Consider the following 17813-nt stretch of genomic DNA (forward strand, 5'->3'; position numbering starts at 1 on the left):
ATATACCAGTAGATGTTTTTTTTTTTACTTTATGGTTTTCAACTACTAATTCATTTGTGAACATGTATTGGTGTTAAAATAAATATTTATTGATATTTTTTTTATTTATGTACTGACAATTTTTTTTTTATGTTTTGGGGGTCAATAAGGTGATGGTTATTGGAACTATTTCGGCTATTGGTACTCTTCCCCTATTACACACTATCCAAGTTCAAATGAACAACTGATTAATTACATTAGTAGATTTGGAAGATTAGTTTTGTTGGAGCAAATGAAAAGTCGGTTTGTTCATCATGATGGAAACAAAATAAACGCATGTTCGAACTCAATGCGCAATTTACAAAGCAGCCTTCACTGCCTGGTTAGGTTTTGGAGCTCTCCAACCAAAAAATTCAAAAGAAAATGGTAACCAAAGAGGGCTGTCGAGTAGAACTCCGCGAAGCCATTCGACAGCTGAGAGATCGAGGCCTTTACACCGCTGCTAAATGGTAACTACCATAGTATTTGCAGATTTTATGTTTTGTTCCCAATGCTTGTATATCGATTTTTTTTTCGTTTTGGTTTAATGTTCTTGAAAGAACGGAGAATTTTTCATCGTGCTTCATTTTAACTACGAATGCCACCAAATTCCGGTTTTTGTTCTCTGCGTTGGATTGCACTTCAATAATAATTGATTTTGATGTTTATTGTTGTTGTTGTTATCGTAAAGTGGACCAGATATTCACCAAAGTCTTGTTCCTGAATGTATACATTCAATCACAGATGTCAGTGAATAGTAAACTGTGATTTTTGTGCTCCGCGTTCAATTTTTCTCCAGCAGTGATTACATTTTGAAGTTTATTATTATTGTTCTCGTAGAAAGGGGCTAAAAATTCACTTGCTTCTGTTGAGTCCCAGTCAATCATAGAAGCAGCTAACAGTGATTTTAACTCAACAATCGTTGTGCCCGAAGATCATAGATTTGCTAAAATTTGGTCAATTACCCTTTTATTTTGCGGCAACCTTAGTCTTAGATGCTACGATCAAAGAGTGTTGCTTCATTTGAAGCCTCTGGCCTCGTCAACCGGGTTATGCTGCTTCTTATGTGCTGGGTGCAGTGTTTTATCCAATGTTAACACTTTATGATGCGTTGTGGTGTTTGAACAGTAAGCTGCATTTTGAAAGCCCATTTTCTGTTACCACTTGGGCTCATCCCATTTGATACATAACGAAGATCATTGGCATTATTATTATAAGAATGTTAAAAAAAATTACTTGATTTTATTTTAAAATTTTAAATGCATACATTCAACCGTATAAGCAAGGAAACCTCAATATCTGTATTCTGTATTTTTTTCCTCTACAATAATGGCTCTTTTTGAAGATTATGACATTATCATTAATATCTCTACTGCTATAAGAATAGCAATTTATGGTATTTTATTCTCAGATACGTGCAACTGTAGAAGTAACTAGACCCTGTTTCTGTATTCTCAATCCATTTTGAATTTTAATTCAACTGTGATTTCATTTTGATTTCTGTTGTTATTTTTTGTACAAAAGGTGGTTTTTTTGCTTGAATTATTTCAATGCCACAATATGACTTTAGAAGCAACCAAACCCCAATTTCTGTGCTCTTTCCTGGTTATTTATTGTTTTAATGTTTGTGTTTGGAAGATCATTGCAACAACTGCAACAACAATCACCCGATGTGTCTCCAATTTGCAATGTATATGCTTGATCCTTGAAGTAAATAAATGGTGATTTCTTTATCCTGCACTGGTTTGCTCTACAATAATTGCTGCATTATTGAGATTTTTTTTTTGTTTGGTAATAATAGTATTTTTATTAATATAAAGTAAAGCTTAGATCATAAACATTGTCATATTTCAGAGTCTAACCCTAACCACCAGTACACTATTACAATTTCTACTGCTTTATACATCCGTAATACAAAAAATTTACAGAGCTATCACACAGCAGAACCCTAGCCGTTACTTGCCCATGCAATCACTTTCATATTACCCGACATACAAGTTTGTACATATCCACTAAAAACTGAATTTCAAATTCAGGATAAAACCTGAACGCTAGACACCATCTATAATTGAAGAAAATCATTATTCATCAAGTTTTCTGTTTACTGTATAATCAAAAAAGTAAAATAATTGACCAGACACAAATCCTCATTCTTTCTTTACCGGTTTCAGGGGACTATTCACCCAATAATCACTCAGGTCGAAATTGCCTCGCTTGTTGCCTTTCTGCATCATCTCAGTGCTGTCGAACTGTTCCTTTTCTTTTTCCCGCAGAAAGTCCTTCAGTGCTTCCCAGCCGATGTATGCCTCTGCATGATGTTCCTCTTTGTCTGAGGATGCGCTCCAACGAATGAAAGGTTGCATAGGTGGAGTGCATTATTGAGATTATTGTTATTGTAAGAATGATGAAAAACTCCGTCGATATCATTCTCAATACATACATTTGACACTAGAAGTAAATAGTTAATTTGGTAGTCTGTTACTGAATTCTACTGTAACAGTGGTTGCATTTTGAAGAATATGAAATTATTATTTTTATTTGAAGTATAACAAATAACTCACTCAAATTTATTCTCAATTCTTACATTTGAACCTGAAGCAAGTAAACAGTGATATGTGTATTCTATACAGGTTTTCAATGCAATAATTTATGCATTTGGAAGGTAAGTGTCGTTATTCATGTAAGAACTGCAAAACATACATTCAGCTTTATTCCCACTAAACACATTTGATTATTAGTGTTTATTAGAAGTAAGTTAATGCCAATTTGTATTTTGTACTGATTTTCACTACACGAATGATTGAATTTTGAAAATTAAAATTTAAGAGTAGAACACTCGGAAATCCACTGAATATATCCTCAGTGAATACATTTGATCGTAGAAGTAAAAGGCAATTTTTGTTTGTTGTATTTTTGAATGAATTTCTTTGCAGTAGTAGATACATTTTGAAGTTTATACTGTCAAAATTTTAAGATTGGCAAATAATTCACTTGATGTTATTCTCAATGCATGCATTTGACTTTGGAAGTAACTAAATTGCTATTTTTGAATTCTCTTTCTGTATTGAATTTCACTCCAAAATTGGTTGCATTTTTAGATTGTTGTTTCTCTTATTGTAAATATTTGGAAAGTTTACATTTGATATTGCTACTATTGCTTTCCTTGGATCCTCAATGAAAATAAACCCCTATGTCTATGTTCTGCACCAAATTTCAATGCTATCATGTTTGAATTTTGAAGATGATTGTTATTACTTTTTTAAAAGTAGCCAATTGTTTACTTGATTTATTCTAAATGTATACATTTGATCATAGCCGAATCCCCATTCCTGTCTTTTGTTCTGTTTTTCACTTCAACAATGGCTGCATTTTGAGGAACATTTTTTATTATTAGTGTAAGAATAATGAAAAACTCACAAGATTTTAGCTGCAGTACATACACACTGTCATCCAAAGTAAAGTAAACCTGATTTCTGTATTTTGAATGGAATTCTGCTGCTGTAATGGCCACATTATGAAGATTATCATTTGTTTCTGTATTTATTTTTCTGTGCAGGGCTGCAGAGCAGTTGGTGGGGATAGAAGAGGAGGACAGAGTAGTGACTCCGGTATCAGGGTATGTTCGGTCAGACAGAGGAAGTTCCACTGGAAGGAGGGAGCGGAGAGCATGGTCAAGTGACAAGGAGTTTTTGCGAGCTGGTGGTGGACTAGGAGGAGGAGAAATGTATTCTACTCCTCTTGGCATGCGTACACATGTGGCTGCTTCTGGAAGTGGGTATGGTACACCTTTGTTTCAAGAAACAGAGATGGAGAATGATCGTCATATGCTTGCCAAGAGTTATTTTGACACACATGAGTACAGGCGGGCTGCATTTGTGCTCAGGGAAACCCCTGGAAAGAAGGCTTTGTTTTTACGCTGTTATTCTTTATATCTGGTTAGACTCTGAACTTTTTGTACTCATTTGCAATAATTTCAGGGATGCACAGTTTTCTTGAGACAAATTTATTGGAAAAGGTTAACTTTACATATTTTGGATTTTAAAAGTGGTGAATTAGTCGAAGTATGCAATGGAGATTGTTTTATCTTTTATCAGTACAAGTTTGGTCACAGAAGTTTCAAATTAATGAATAAATTTAAAAGCATTCTGAAACAGTCTTCTTTCAGTAGAAATGAGTTGTCTTTCAAATACAAACCATCAAAACATATTTATACCCTTAGATATTTATCAGCACATTTGGTTCATTTTTGTATTTCTTTAGAGGGGTGGCATTGTCCCCCTCATGCACCTGCCCTCCCTTTTTTTGACGAATAAGTCCAAGCTAGCTTTTTATTAAACTGAAAAGATAATAGTACGTAATTCCATAATTCACAAAAAAATGATAAGTGGTATAAGGAGACACCCTCAAAGTCTAAGCAGGATAGAGTCCATTACAAAGATGGAAACCAAAGGCCAAGCCCAAAGATTATTAAGCAGCTAAACAACCCTTGTAGGGGGTGGATCTTTATCATCATGCTTTCTTCAAAAATCTACAAGGATATGATCATCAATAGGCTACCAACCAGTGAGAGATCCCTCCTCTTTAAGAGTAGAATCATCAATAGGCATGAAGAGAAGTGTTTCTGGGTGGCCTGATTCCAGCAAGGTTTCATGCCTTGATCTAGATTGAGATGGCTAGATTGAGGTGTGGAACCTTGCTAGGATTGGGCCACATGGTAGCACCACATCAATGAGAGGAAGCAGAGGGTTCTTGAGAAGGTTAAGACCATCCTTTGTGGGTAGCATTATCTTTGGTATTTGGAGGTTGAGAATAATGAGATTGAGAGCCTCTATCTTGTTTGGATGAATGGCTTTGATCACGCCTATGCATGAAAATATTTTCCGAGGGTAAGGAGGATGTATCTTGTTCCTTGGATCTTCTAGGGCTGCTTCTGATCGTCATAATTTATATATGTTTTTGCATTTTCTAATCTCGGATGATGACTATTAGCAAGTATTTCTACTAGCCTGTCTTGAACGCTAAATTTTTGTATATATGTGAGAAGCTGAGAATTCATATCTTTTTAAACTCTATTTATCAATAACTTAGAACTTCTATGAAGAGGCACTTGAAGCATAACATAATGGATAGAGTTATTGATGGAAATCAAAGCAATGGAGATCTCAAGAACTACTAAAATCTACTCAACCTATTTTCCCACAAAAAAGACATTAAATTTGCTGAATTTTAGAGAAGTTGAGAACCCAAATTATAGAACTTCTATGTTCAGGAATCTGAAATAGACTTTAATCATGCAATGGATAGAATTATTGATGGAAATCAAATCAAAAGAGATCTCAAGAGCCACTAAAACCTACTCAACCTATATCATCTTAAACAAACATATAATAGAAATGAAAGCTATGTAATGTGACAAACTTCTGAATTGCTTCATGATATTCTATCGTATTTTTGATTTTTTGGGCCGATTCACTTTGAATGCTATTAATTTAATTGCAAATTATCATCCCCAGCTGTATATGATGATCAGAATTTTCTTATTATGTTATATGCACTGATTCAGACAGAAATGCCCTGATGACATTGTAATTCCTGGATATAAAAATTGATGACAATTGATACCCATATGTGAAAAGAGCCATGTTTGCAAAATTCCTTACATGTGCTACTTATGTCTATTACTCTTATATTTTATGCGGAACTTTATTTGTTGCATGAGAAGATATTGATGCAGTGATGATTTGTATGAAAAATTACAAGGTTTTGTTGTTTACATTGCATTTGTTTCTTTTTTCTCAAGGCTGGGGAGAAGCGAAAAGAGGAAGAGGCGATAGAACTTGGTGGTCCTTTAGGGAAGAGTGATGGCCTTAACAGTGAGTTGGCTGGACTGGAACAAGAGTTATCTAGCAATTACAGTAATGGCACCCTTGATGCATTCGGAATGTACTTGTATGGGATTGTGCTACATGAACGTGGAAAGGATAAATTAGCTCGTGATGTTCTTGTAAAATCTGTTGATGCTTATCCATGGAACTGGAGTGCGTGGCTTGAGCTACAGGCTTTATGCACAGATATGAGTATCCTAAACAGTCTTGAGTTGAAGGATCACTGGATGAAAGAATTTTTTCTTGCAAGTGCTTATCTGGAGCTACACAAAAACATTGAAGGTTTAGAAAAATATATGAAGCTGCAGGAAATTTTTCCTTTTAGTGAGTATATTTCAGGTCAGATTGCATCAGGATTTTATAATTCGCGTGATTATGAGAGAGCTGAAAACTTATATACAGATATGCTTAAGTATGATCCCTATCGTATTGATGGGATGGATATTTTTTCAAACATATTATATGTAAAAGAATCTTTTGCTTCTCTAAGCCACTTGGCTCATAGAGTATTTTTAACTGACAAATATAGGCCTGAGTCCTGCTGTATAATTGGAAATTATTATAGTCTTAAAGGTCAGCATGAAAAGGCTGTTTTGTATTTCAAGCGGGCGCTGAAGTTGAACAAGAACTATCTTTCAGCATGGACACTAATGGGGCATGAATATGTTGAAATGAAAAATACTCCAGCTGCTGTTGATGCTTACCGACGAGCTGTTGATATAAATCCAAGGGACTATCGTGCATGGTATGGCCTGGGACAAACCTATGAAATTTTAGCCATGCCCTACTATGCTCTTTATTATTATCGGCAAGCTGCTCTTCTGCGGCCTGATGATGCTCGCATGTGGATTGCTATTGGAAATTGCTATGATAGTGAACAATTGCAAATGCTTGATCAGGCCATGAAGTGCTATCTTCGGGCTTTGAGAAACAATGATAATGAAGGGATAGCTATGCATAAACTTGCAAAGTTGCACAGTCAGCTAGGGCGCCATGATGAAGCTGCATCGTATTACAAAATGAATCTTGAGAGAATGGAAAATGAACAGAATGGTGGCCCAGAAATGATTGAAGCATTGCTATACCTTGCAAACTATTACAAAAATCGAAAAGACATTGAGGCAGCACAGATGTATTGCTCAAGACTTTTGGACTATGGTGGACCAGTAAGTTTTTAACACATTTTTGATACTCCCTTTTCCTTTTCCAAATTTGTTTTTCTGAAGAAACAAATGCAAATTATTGCATTTTTTCACAGACTTATCAGATAAGCTCGATTAACTTCTGTAATAGTTTATTATTTGCTATCATTTTCTGCCTATTTGCACCTCCTGAAGTAATCTATATAGTTATGTTTCCATGTTGATGTACCCAAAGCTACTGCGTGACTGGGATAATTTGATAATTTCCAACATTTTTATTGCATTTAAGCTTCAACTAAGATCTGCTTCTGATTGAGAATGCGATGACTTGGTCCTGCTTTTCTGGCATTATTTAGAAAAACCCCATCAGATTATTTTAGGAAATCTTATGGAATAGGAAGGAGGTGCATTTTGTCCATATTGCTTCAACCAGTGTTAAAAGATCTCAACAAGCCGGGGAAGATTTATCAGCCCTAGTACTTCTTTCTCCATTGAAAAGTGGTGCAGAGCATCCACACACGCAATCAACTAAGGGAGATCTTTCTCCCAACTCACCTATCCAATTAGGTGACAACCCTTCACTGACTCACAAAATCCCTCACAAGGCTATTGAGTACTCATAAGGTTTCCATACCCCAAAGGTACACCCTTGATCATCAACTCTCATCCAACCATTGACATACATTCAAATAGGGTAAACCAACATGACTAAACCCTAATCCAAACTCTCCAACATTCAATCACCCCAAACACCCCTTTGTAACCATTCACTCAAGATCATTTCCCCATTAGGACTCCCTATCTCCACTAATACCCAACTCGCAACATGTAACAGAAACCCACAAGCAAATGTACTTCTTGACACTCCTACAAGGACTTCTCAACATATACAATCATGGTTCTCTACCCCCCCCAACCACCCAAGAGATCCCAACAACATTCATTGTAGTTCCGCTGTTATTTAGGACAGTCACACTATGTGCAGGGACAGTCATGGATTCATGGTTCATTCCTCATTCATAGGTCTTCAAACAATAGAAATTATGATGAAGGGCTTCTCTCTGCTCTCTTCCCAATCACCACTCACTGAGTAGTTAATCACTCAACCATTCAAAATGGAGACTCTTGTCACACTGTCAAACAGTGACAGTCACAGGCAGCATTAGGACAGTCAAAGAAATGTTGTGTTTCATGATCTCCAACCCCTTGGAGCCTTTGTTGACCATATCCACTCTCCCCTCAACACTTTCTTCAATCACTTCTAGGCTTATATCAACACTACAACCCTCCAATACCATGTATGCACTGTGTTCTCAGACTGAGACACAAAATTTCATTATTATGTCTTCTTACTTTCACGTGCCAAATGCTTCATGGGTCCCTGCAAACACCAAAGTATGAAAGGGCATGATATAGTACATGTCAATGTCTAACAATGAAGATTTACATTACTACAGGCTCACTGTTAACCCTAGAAAGGGTTTTGACAGTTCTTGATAAAATTAATATAGCTTTCCCAAATCAGAATGAAATCAAATGAAACAAAGTTAGGAACGAAGTATGTTCATTCCCCTAACATATCCAATGGGTTTTCAAAGCCAATGAATAAGTTTTCACAGTGAAAAAATATAGAAAATCAGACTGTTACGTCTGGGAAAACTGAGAAAAGTGCAGGAAACTCAGAAATTTTAATTGATCTTTTTTGTCAAAAACGTCTTCATACATTCAACAACCCCCTCTTGGTCGAGGGTAGGCCTATTTCAATGACTTCCAAGCCCCTTGCAACAGTTATAACTGTATTTTAAATCTCACCTAATCAAGATGTACTAAATACTAATGTTGCATTGACAATTTTGCCTAGAATAGGTCGTAAACTCAACCTAAGACCACTATGACTCAAAAATGATGGAAACAGGTTCAAATAGGTCTAAAAGACCTTTATACATCACTAAACATCATATATGACCCATTGGCACACATTTTCCACAAAATGACAATTTTGACAATATTTGTCAACGTGACTGCTCAAAGACTCAACACATCACCTAATGGTCTTAATGATCTTTATTACATCAAATATGGTCTTCGAAGACCCTATTCATGACAAAAACTCTGTTAGAGTTATCTTGTATTAGCTAATAATATTTATTTAATTATTATTCTATTATACTCTACGCTTAAGCTAAACTTAGACATTTAATAATATGGTAGGTAATTTAATTATTAAATACACTTTATCCTTTTAGGGTTTCTTTAGGGTTGCACATCTTTAGGGTTGCATGTTCTCCTTTTATAAGGGTTGTATTGTACTTTTTTATTTCATTCCCTCTTTGAATGATAATCTTTTTCTTCAGAGCCATTATTGTGTTTTTGTCTCCAATCTTCTCTTGTGATAGGTATTTTGCTTGCAGGTGCTCTTGGGATCTCTGAAGTTGTATTTTCTCAACTTCTTCATGGTATCAGAGCCTACATTTGCTGTTGTTTGTTCCTAATTTTTTTTAGAAGATTTTTTGGAGGCCAGGGTTTCAGTTTTTTTCAGAGATTTTATTTTGGATTTGGGGTGTTTCTTTGTTTTTGGGCATTTTGGGCTCAAAAGGATCTCATCATTGAGTTCAAAACACCCCAAAACCCCCATTTTCATATAAAATTTGTCCAATTTGGACAACTTTGGCTCTGAGAATTTTTTTTTTGATTTTGGCCCTTCTAGGGCACGTTAGCCCTCACAGTAACCGCCGGCCCCCGCCTCACGGTAATTGCCGGCCTACATCTCAACAAACCGTGGCGGTCTCTTCATCGTTGGCTACCGCCAACAACTCGGGAGTCGCCTCCCGAGACTTGCTTGCCGCCCAGCCATCGCTCCACCCAACCACCGCCCAGCCGCCACCCAAGCGCCACCTCCCTGCCACCAGCAGGGGGAGCCTTTTTTTTCTTTCAAGGGATTTTGACAGGCTATTGGTTTTTTTGTCATAACTTGGCAAACGGAGTCGGATTTTCGAAAATGAATAGGCACCAGAAAGCTCGTTTCGAGCTCTATTCAGATCCGGAGGTGAGATTTGCAGATTTTTTCATTTTGTACCTGTTTTTTGCCGTCAAAGTCAGAGCTTTTTTTTGCACTCCGGGAGCCATAACTTGGGCAAACGGACTGTGTTTTCGGCAACGAATAGGCATCGGAAAGGTCTTGGAGAGCCCTATTCAGATTTGGGGTTCATTGTTCTAAAATTTTTACCAGGTACGTGATATTCATCTGAAGCTTTTTTTTGCTCTTGCCTTTCTATCTGGCTCTCAGATTGTACTGGGGTTTGGTTTTTCATCTTGTGGGGGGTGTTATTTTACTACTTTCTGTAATTTACTTCAGGAAATCAGAACACCTAAAACTAAAAAAAAAAACCCTTTTGCATCCTTTGTCTAGTTTGAAAGATCACTTAATGGAAAAAAAAATCAAGAGCAAGTACAGGTACAGGTACACATGGCAGATTCTTTAGTTGAGCTTCTTACATCCCATAACTATCACCTCTGGAAAGCTCATATGAGGAGGCTTCTCAAATCATGAGGGTTGTGGTCCTGTTTGGATGCGGATCAGCCTCAGTTGCAGCGTCCTTTTGAGATTCTTCAACACATGAATAAGATGGATGAGGCTATGGGTGTCCTCTCCTTATATGTTTCAGACAACTTGCTTTTTCACTTTGATGGTTTGTTCACTCCTTGGGCTATGTGGTCCAAATTTGATACTCTCTTTGGTACCATCAACGAGTTCAGAGCATTACAAATTAAGACAAAGCTCTCTTCCTTGTTACTTGAGTCCTTTCCTCACATTGAGGACTTTCTGAACAAGTTTAAAACCACCAGATCTGAGTCCTTTGGTAAAAATAAGACAGACACAGAGTGTATCTACCTGACTCTCTCTAAAAGCTTGAGGTCCCTATCAGATATTTGCTTCCACATTTTATTCTACTATGGATGCCTTGGGTACACGCTTCACCATGCCTACATTTGATGTGTTCTGTGATCGCTTGACTCGTGATCAGGCTCACCTATCTCAATTGGACACTCTCACAGGATCAAAGAAAAAAAACATTGGTTGCACAAACATCTAAAGAGAACAAGAAGCAGATTCCAAAGCCTAAGAGGAATTCAGCTGGAAGTGAGAGTTCCTCCAAGCCACCACCTAAGTCTGATTATAAACCGAAGTCCTATCCCAAACAATAGAAATCTTCTAAGTCTGGTGAGTCTTCCTCCAAGACTAAGAAGAAATCAGATGAACCTGCAGTTTCTGTGGCAATGAAGGACATCCAATTTCCTGGTGTTGGAAACGATTAGAGGCTTTGGAGGTAGCCATGCAGCAACATCATATTTCTTCTCCTCAGCCTCCCTCTTCCTCTTCTACAGGGAAAGGACATGCTCTTTTTGCTCGAGCTATTACTTCTGCATCCACTTGGATTATTGATTCAGGGGCTTCTCACCACATGACACACTCTCAATAGCTTGTTACCTCACTTGCTCACAGTGATACTTTACAGATTGCAGTTGGCAACTTAGCACAACTTTCAGTTTCAGGTTCAGGTACTGTTCCATTGACAGGTGGTTGTATTCAGGATGTTCTTCTGGTTCCTGACATTTCGACAAACCTCCTCTTCGTTTATCAGATTTGTCATTATGGATCTGGTAAAACAGTTGAGTTCTCACCACATGATGTGGTTATTAGAGATCTCCATGATCCTGATTTGGTTGTGGCTACTAGCAGTGTTGATCCTGATTCTCGGTTATACAGTTTTGATGGTTTTGAGAGTCCAGATGGTTCAAGTGTTTCTCTTGTAGCACATGCAGATTCAGTGAGCAGACTTTGGCATGAGCGTTTTGGCCATGTCAATTATAGATACTTACAACAGATGAGCACACAGGCACTTGTGGTTGGGCTCCCACAGATATCTTGTACTGATGGTGTATGTTGAGGTTGTGTGCTTGGCAAGCATCATCGGGATCCTTTTCCTACAAGTAGAGCTTCACATGCTAAGGTACCCTTGGATTTGGTACACAGTGATCTTATGTCATTTCCGACTCCATCTTTTTCAGGGTCCAAGAATGTGCTCACATTCATTGATGACTTCTCCAGATGTACATGGGTGTACTTTCTTAAGTACAAGTCTATGTCTTTTATTCATTTCCCTCTTCATCTTTTGACGATTCCTTATTCTTTGAGGATGATGCAGATGATGGTCCGCTATCTCCACCACCACCACCACCACCCGCAACTTAGCCTTTGCCCAAGTGGGCCCGGTTTATAGTTGATGCTGCTGGTTCTATGGCAGGTGATCCTTCAAACACTCGTCGTACTCGTGCACAGACATCTGGTTCTAGTCTTCCAAGTCATGCCATTTCGGATGATCCTCAAAATTTTTCAGAGGCGATAGGTCACTCAGAGTGGGATGGGGCCATGGATGAGGAGTATTCTTCTTTGATGAAGAATCATACTTGGGATCTTTGTACTCTTCCGAAAGGAAGAAAGTTGGTTCGATGCAAGTGGGTGTATCGTACCAAGTATGCTGCAGATGGTTCTATTAATAAGTATAAGGCTGGTCTTGTTGCGAAGGAGTTTTCTCAAGTGGAGGGTATTGATTACTCCGAGACCTTTGCTCCTGTCGCCAAGATGAATTCTATTCGCTTTGTACTTTCACTTGCAGCTTCACAGGGATGGACAGTTTTTTAGATGGATGTGAAAAGTGCCTTCTTGCATGGAGACCTTCATGAGGAGATCTATATGGAGCAGCCTCAGGAATTTGTGCAGGATTCCTCTTTGGTTTGCAGATTTCAACGTTCATTATATGGTCTCAAACAGGCTCCTCGGGCTTGGTATGAGAAGATGGACTCTTTCTTGCTCTCCATACTTTTCACACGTTGTCATTTCGATCCCACAGTATATATTCAACATCAGGGGGATGTTATAGTTATCCTTGTGCCAAATGTTGATGATCTTATCATTACCGGTAGCTCGTCCTCCTTGATCCAGGATATTTAGAGAGCTCTGATGGAGCAGTTTCAGATGACAGATCTTGGCCTTCTGCACTATTTTTTGCGCTTATAGGTTATTTAGTCTTCCGATGGGATTTTCATACTTCAGTAGAAGTATGCTCTTGATATGCTTCATAGATTTGACATGCTTGCAAGCTTGCACCCACACCATTTCAGTCAGGTGTTGTTTTGTCTGTCACTTGTTCTACACCTTTCGTGGATCCTATCTTATACAGGCAGTTGGTTGGCAGTTTGTTGTACCTGACACATACTCGCCCGGATCTTTCCTTTGCAGTTGGTCTTGTCTCTAGGTTCTCCCATGATCCCATGAGAGCCATTGGCAAGCTGCCAAACGTATTTTGAGGTACATTCGGGGCACTACATAGGTTGGCATTCACTATACTTCAGGATCCCCTCACATTGTTGGCTTCACTGACTTAGATTGGGCTGGTGATGCTCATGATCGAAAGTCTACTTCTGGCTTTGTTTTTTGCCTCGGTTCTGGTCTTATCACGTGGTCTTGCAAGAAGCAGTTTGCTATTGCATTATCATCTATAGAGGTTGAGTACTGAGCAGCGGTGTTAGCTAGTCAAGAGGTTTTATGGCTTCAACAGTTGATGGCTGAGTTTGGGTTCCCTCCTGATTGGCCCACTATTCTTTGGTGTGACAATCAGAGTGCCATTCACATTTCCTGCAATCCAGTGGAGCACCAGAGGACTAAACACATTGAGCTTCACATGCACTTCATCAGACGGTTGATTCAAGATGGATTTCTTATTTTGGAGTACATTCCTACATAGGAGCAGGTTGTTGACATCTTCACTAAACCTTTTGCATCTCCATGCTACCTTTAGTTGCGCTCTATGCTTGGGGTGAAGGAAGTTGTCCTTGGGGGGTTTCATTGAGGCCTTCCTTCATTTTTTTTTTAGCATGCTTTTTTATCTCTTTTTGGAGTAGAATTTTTTTCCACGTGGTTTTCTCTATTTCTCCGGTTCATAGAGATTTGGTTGTGATTGGGTACCTCATCAGGCTTTGTTGTCGGGACCCAAATTTGCCTTCATCATGTAATTGCATTTTTTGCTTCATGCATTTAGTTTTTTTAGCTACTCCCTAAGTTCATTTTAAGGGGGGGTGTTATAGTTATCTTGTATTAGCTAATAATTATTTATTTAATCATTAGTCTATTATATTGTACGCTGAAGCTAAATTTAGGCATTTAATAATATGGTAGGTTTAATTATTAAATACACTTTATCCCTTTAGGGTTGCATATTCTCCTTTTATAAGGATTGTATTGTACTTTTTTATTTCATTCCCTCTCTGAATGATAATCTTTTTCTTCAGAGCCATTATTGTGTTTTTGTCTCCAGTCTTCTCTTGTGACAGGTATTTTGCTTGCAGGTGCTCTTGGGATCTCTGAAGTTGTATTTTCTCAACTTCTTCAAACTCAAAACCTTGACTTGTTACCAAATTGGCCTCATGGTGGCCATCTTGTGCTAGGTGCTCCTGCACCAAAAAGTTGTCTGATAATGTCCATGATCTCCCTTTTGACAGCTCACCCAACAAAAATAAGTGTAACATTATTATATAAAATTTATCTTGTTTCTCAAAAGCCAAATTCCTACTAGTTAACTTTGTTTATGGATGATAGTTATTATATAGGTTTAACTAAATATTTTATCCTGTTTTTAAACTAAATTGTTGATATGTTGTGTAGGTTGCTTAACCCACTCCCAATATAGCTTGTAGTTGAGGAAAAGGAGGGATTAACAGCTTAAAGATAGGGGCATATCCCACAAAATAGGTCAAAAAATAAACTGGGACATATCCCACAAAATAGGTCAAAAAATAAACTGGGGCATATTCCACAAAATAGGTAAAAAAATAAACTATGTAAATTGTATAAACACATCTCTGTTTGATTAGTAAACATCATGTTGCAATGATTGAATGCAAAATCCAATAAACTGGGGCATATTCCACAAAATAGGTCAAAATAAACTATGTAAATTGTATAAACACATTTCTGTTTGATTATTAAACATCATGTTGCAATGATTGAATGCAAAATCCAACATTCGGCATCAGAGCCATTAGAGTGGCAAAGTTGGTATAATAATGGAGGCAAGTTATGCTTTAGATTTGTAAATGTTCTTCCTTTAGGCACTGTAATAAAGCCAGCTTTGCTTTTTGGAGGTTTTTATGGCATTTTTTAGTGGCAGTGTTAACTTGTTCAAATTAATTGGAAGGCATGTTGAAGGTCATGGTGGAGTGTTTAGAAAATTTAATTGCAGTTAATTTATTTATAGAGGTCAGCATGTAAAGGCTGTTTTGTATTTCAAGTGGGCACTGAAATTGAACAAGAACTACCTTTGAGCACAATTAATTTATTTTGTATTGCACAACACGTAAGATCAGATCTGCAGGAAGAAAAATTGTCACTCTTTACCTTGACAGAAGTAAACCGAGTGCATAGGGACAAGGAGTGGATTTGAATAAAAGTGAGGTAATGTGGGTGTCTTATAAGCAGAGCGATGTAATGACAAATGTAAATTTGCACAGCTATTGATGAAGTCTAAGGCATGAGGAGGAGGAACACTATAGCTCAGCAATGGTGCTTGGAGTGAAGCACTGTATGTTTCAAGTTGATAGTAAAATGTGATTTAGAATTTTATTTTAAACTTTGATTTCTTATAAAATTTTAGGGTTTAGTTTATTTCAAATTCTATCTTAAAAAGAAAATTTATAGTAAACTTTAGGATTCATTTTTTCAGTCAACCTGAAGAAATCATGTTAATTTCATACCTTCTGATTCCAAAAGTGGATTTTGATGAAACATTGCCAGTAAGTGTAATAATGTATTTTAAATGACCCCCCAAAAGGGTTTCATCTTGGCTCTGGTGGATGGTCAGATTTAATTATTTTTCTTAGTTTCTAAAAAAGTGCCTGAAATCAAATTAATTTGATTTCTCCTTCACTGGATCAAATCTTTTCATGAAAATTTGCCAGTTTTTGTTAAATCATATTCCATGACATCTCCAAAAGTATTTCAATATAGCTCTTAAGGTGGGCTATTTTTATTTGTGTTACAGTATAGCAAGTTGTGATTGTATTAATTCAATATCTTGTTATTGGGATTGAGGTTTTTAATGGAAGTTTTCCAATATGAGTGCAACAACATTGCAAAACTTATCTTAGCAGGATTTACTCCAGCTCTCACAGTTGCAAGAAACAATTTTGCGGCTGCAGCTTCATCAAACATCTTCTTTGTAAATGTGTTTGGTAAAGGATGCATTATTGGTGGAACCTAACACACTTGGATATATTTTTTAATTGAGGGGGAAAATTTATATCATAAAGGAGACAAATCTCGGAAAACGTCTTGCCCCTACCTCTAGAGAACTTGCCTAGACTGTCAGCGACTTCATATCACATTTTGTGGTCCACAAGACCATTTTATGGACTTGCCTGAGTAACATAAAGACTGGAGGACTGGAAAACCACAGGAGGATGGAGGACAACTTTCAATCTTGATTTCACTACTATTTCAGAAATTGGTGTTTGGTTTAGAAGACGGTTGTTTGGTAAGGCCCAAACAGACTGAAGACCACTTTTATTTTCAGCTGGTTATGATATCACTTGAAGAAGTCTTGAGGCTGATTTCAACTACTTTATTTTGTGAATAGCCATGCGTGTCCCTATTTTCACATGGAGTTTTGTTATGAATTGTGTGTAGGAATGTAGTGAGGCCATTTCTGCTATTGCTTGTTGCTAATCGTTAAGTGTGTCCTTATTGCATCCAGAGTGTTTTGTAGTAAAAATTGAGTTTGTACCTATGTACTCAAATGTGTGTGTGAATTCTAATTCATGCATGTTGGACATTTTTCAATGTATTGTGAATGTTTCAAATTCATCAGTTAGATGTAAGAATGTGGACTTGTGTATATTTCCTAGTCAACATGTGAAAATTATTGATGTAGTCATCATGGATGGAGGATCCAACTGAGGAATCCAATTATGCAATCATGCAGCATATCACAAAACACTCTCAACTCATACAGTGCAATTCAAATACTCACACCAAATACACATTACACAAGGCATGTGTCATCAATGTGTGAGTTGAGAGTGTTTTGAGTAGGGGCTTTGTCTTTAACTGTGCTGAAGATGATTGCTTAAAGTTTCTTCATAGGGACCACCTGACACAGAATTTTTAAATCTTGAGTAACGACATTGGGAATTTTATTGAGTTGTGAGTCTTGGGTAGCAGGATCTCCATCCGTATGATTGTAAAGCTCTTCATAATGATCACAAATGACTTCTTTAATTCCTTAAGGGCTAGTAATACTGTAATTGTGTTACCATTGTCAAGCTGAATGTCTCCAATCATATTTTTTTGGTACCTTTGATGGGTGTTGAGATGAATGTAAGTAGTGTTTGCATCATCCCCATGCAGCCAAATCATGCAGAACTTGAGTCTCCGGTATTACCCTTTTTGCCTTGCTTCTGTGAGAGAATAGAACCTCTCTTGCATTCGAGAGCTTTCGAGAGCGGAGCTGTTTCCATCAGTTCTCCAATTTTTCCAAGCTTTAGAATAACAGAATGTTTTGACCTCTTAGAGCTAAAATGAGATGTGAGACATACTCTCAAATAAGATTTTAAATTTGAAGATTTTGAGTTTCCAAATATTCTGAGCATTGCTAGGAGGGCACCAAGAATTCCTACCACACTCAACCTCTGAAGAGAATCCCGCTGGAAGACA

The 17813-nt window shown here is 37.4% G+C and overlaps 1 protein-coding gene across 2 annotated transcripts in view; it reads left to right on the plus strand.

The window, feature by feature from the left end:
• Positions 1-266: 266 nt before the first annotated feature.
• Positions 267-17813, plus strand: part of LOC131066735 (anaphase-promoting complex subunit 8) — a 30909-nt gene continuing 13362 nt past the window's right edge. Inside the window, exons 1-4 of one of the 2 annotated variants that reach the window (XM_058001570.2) lie at positions 267-488; positions 3575-3953; positions 5819-7069; positions 15614-15684. In XM_058001570.2, coding sequence (XP_057857553.1) covers positions 403-488; positions 3575-3953; positions 5819-7069; positions 15614-15637 — 1740 coding nt within the window. In that variant the 5' untranslated portion in view covers positions 267-402 and the 3' untranslated portion in view covers positions 15638-15684. The remainder of the gene's footprint in view (positions 489-3574; positions 3954-5818; positions 7070-15613; positions 15685-17813) is intronic. The other variant, XM_058001569.2, reaches the window with a different exon arrangement.

Source organism: Cryptomeria japonica, chromosome 9, assembly GCF_030272615.1.
Source record: "Cryptomeria japonica chromosome 9, Sugi_1.0, whole genome shotgun sequence".
In the NCBI taxonomy this organism is placed as follows: Eukaryota; Viridiplantae; Streptophyta; class Pinopsida; order Cupressales; family Cupressaceae; genus Cryptomeria; species Cryptomeria japonica.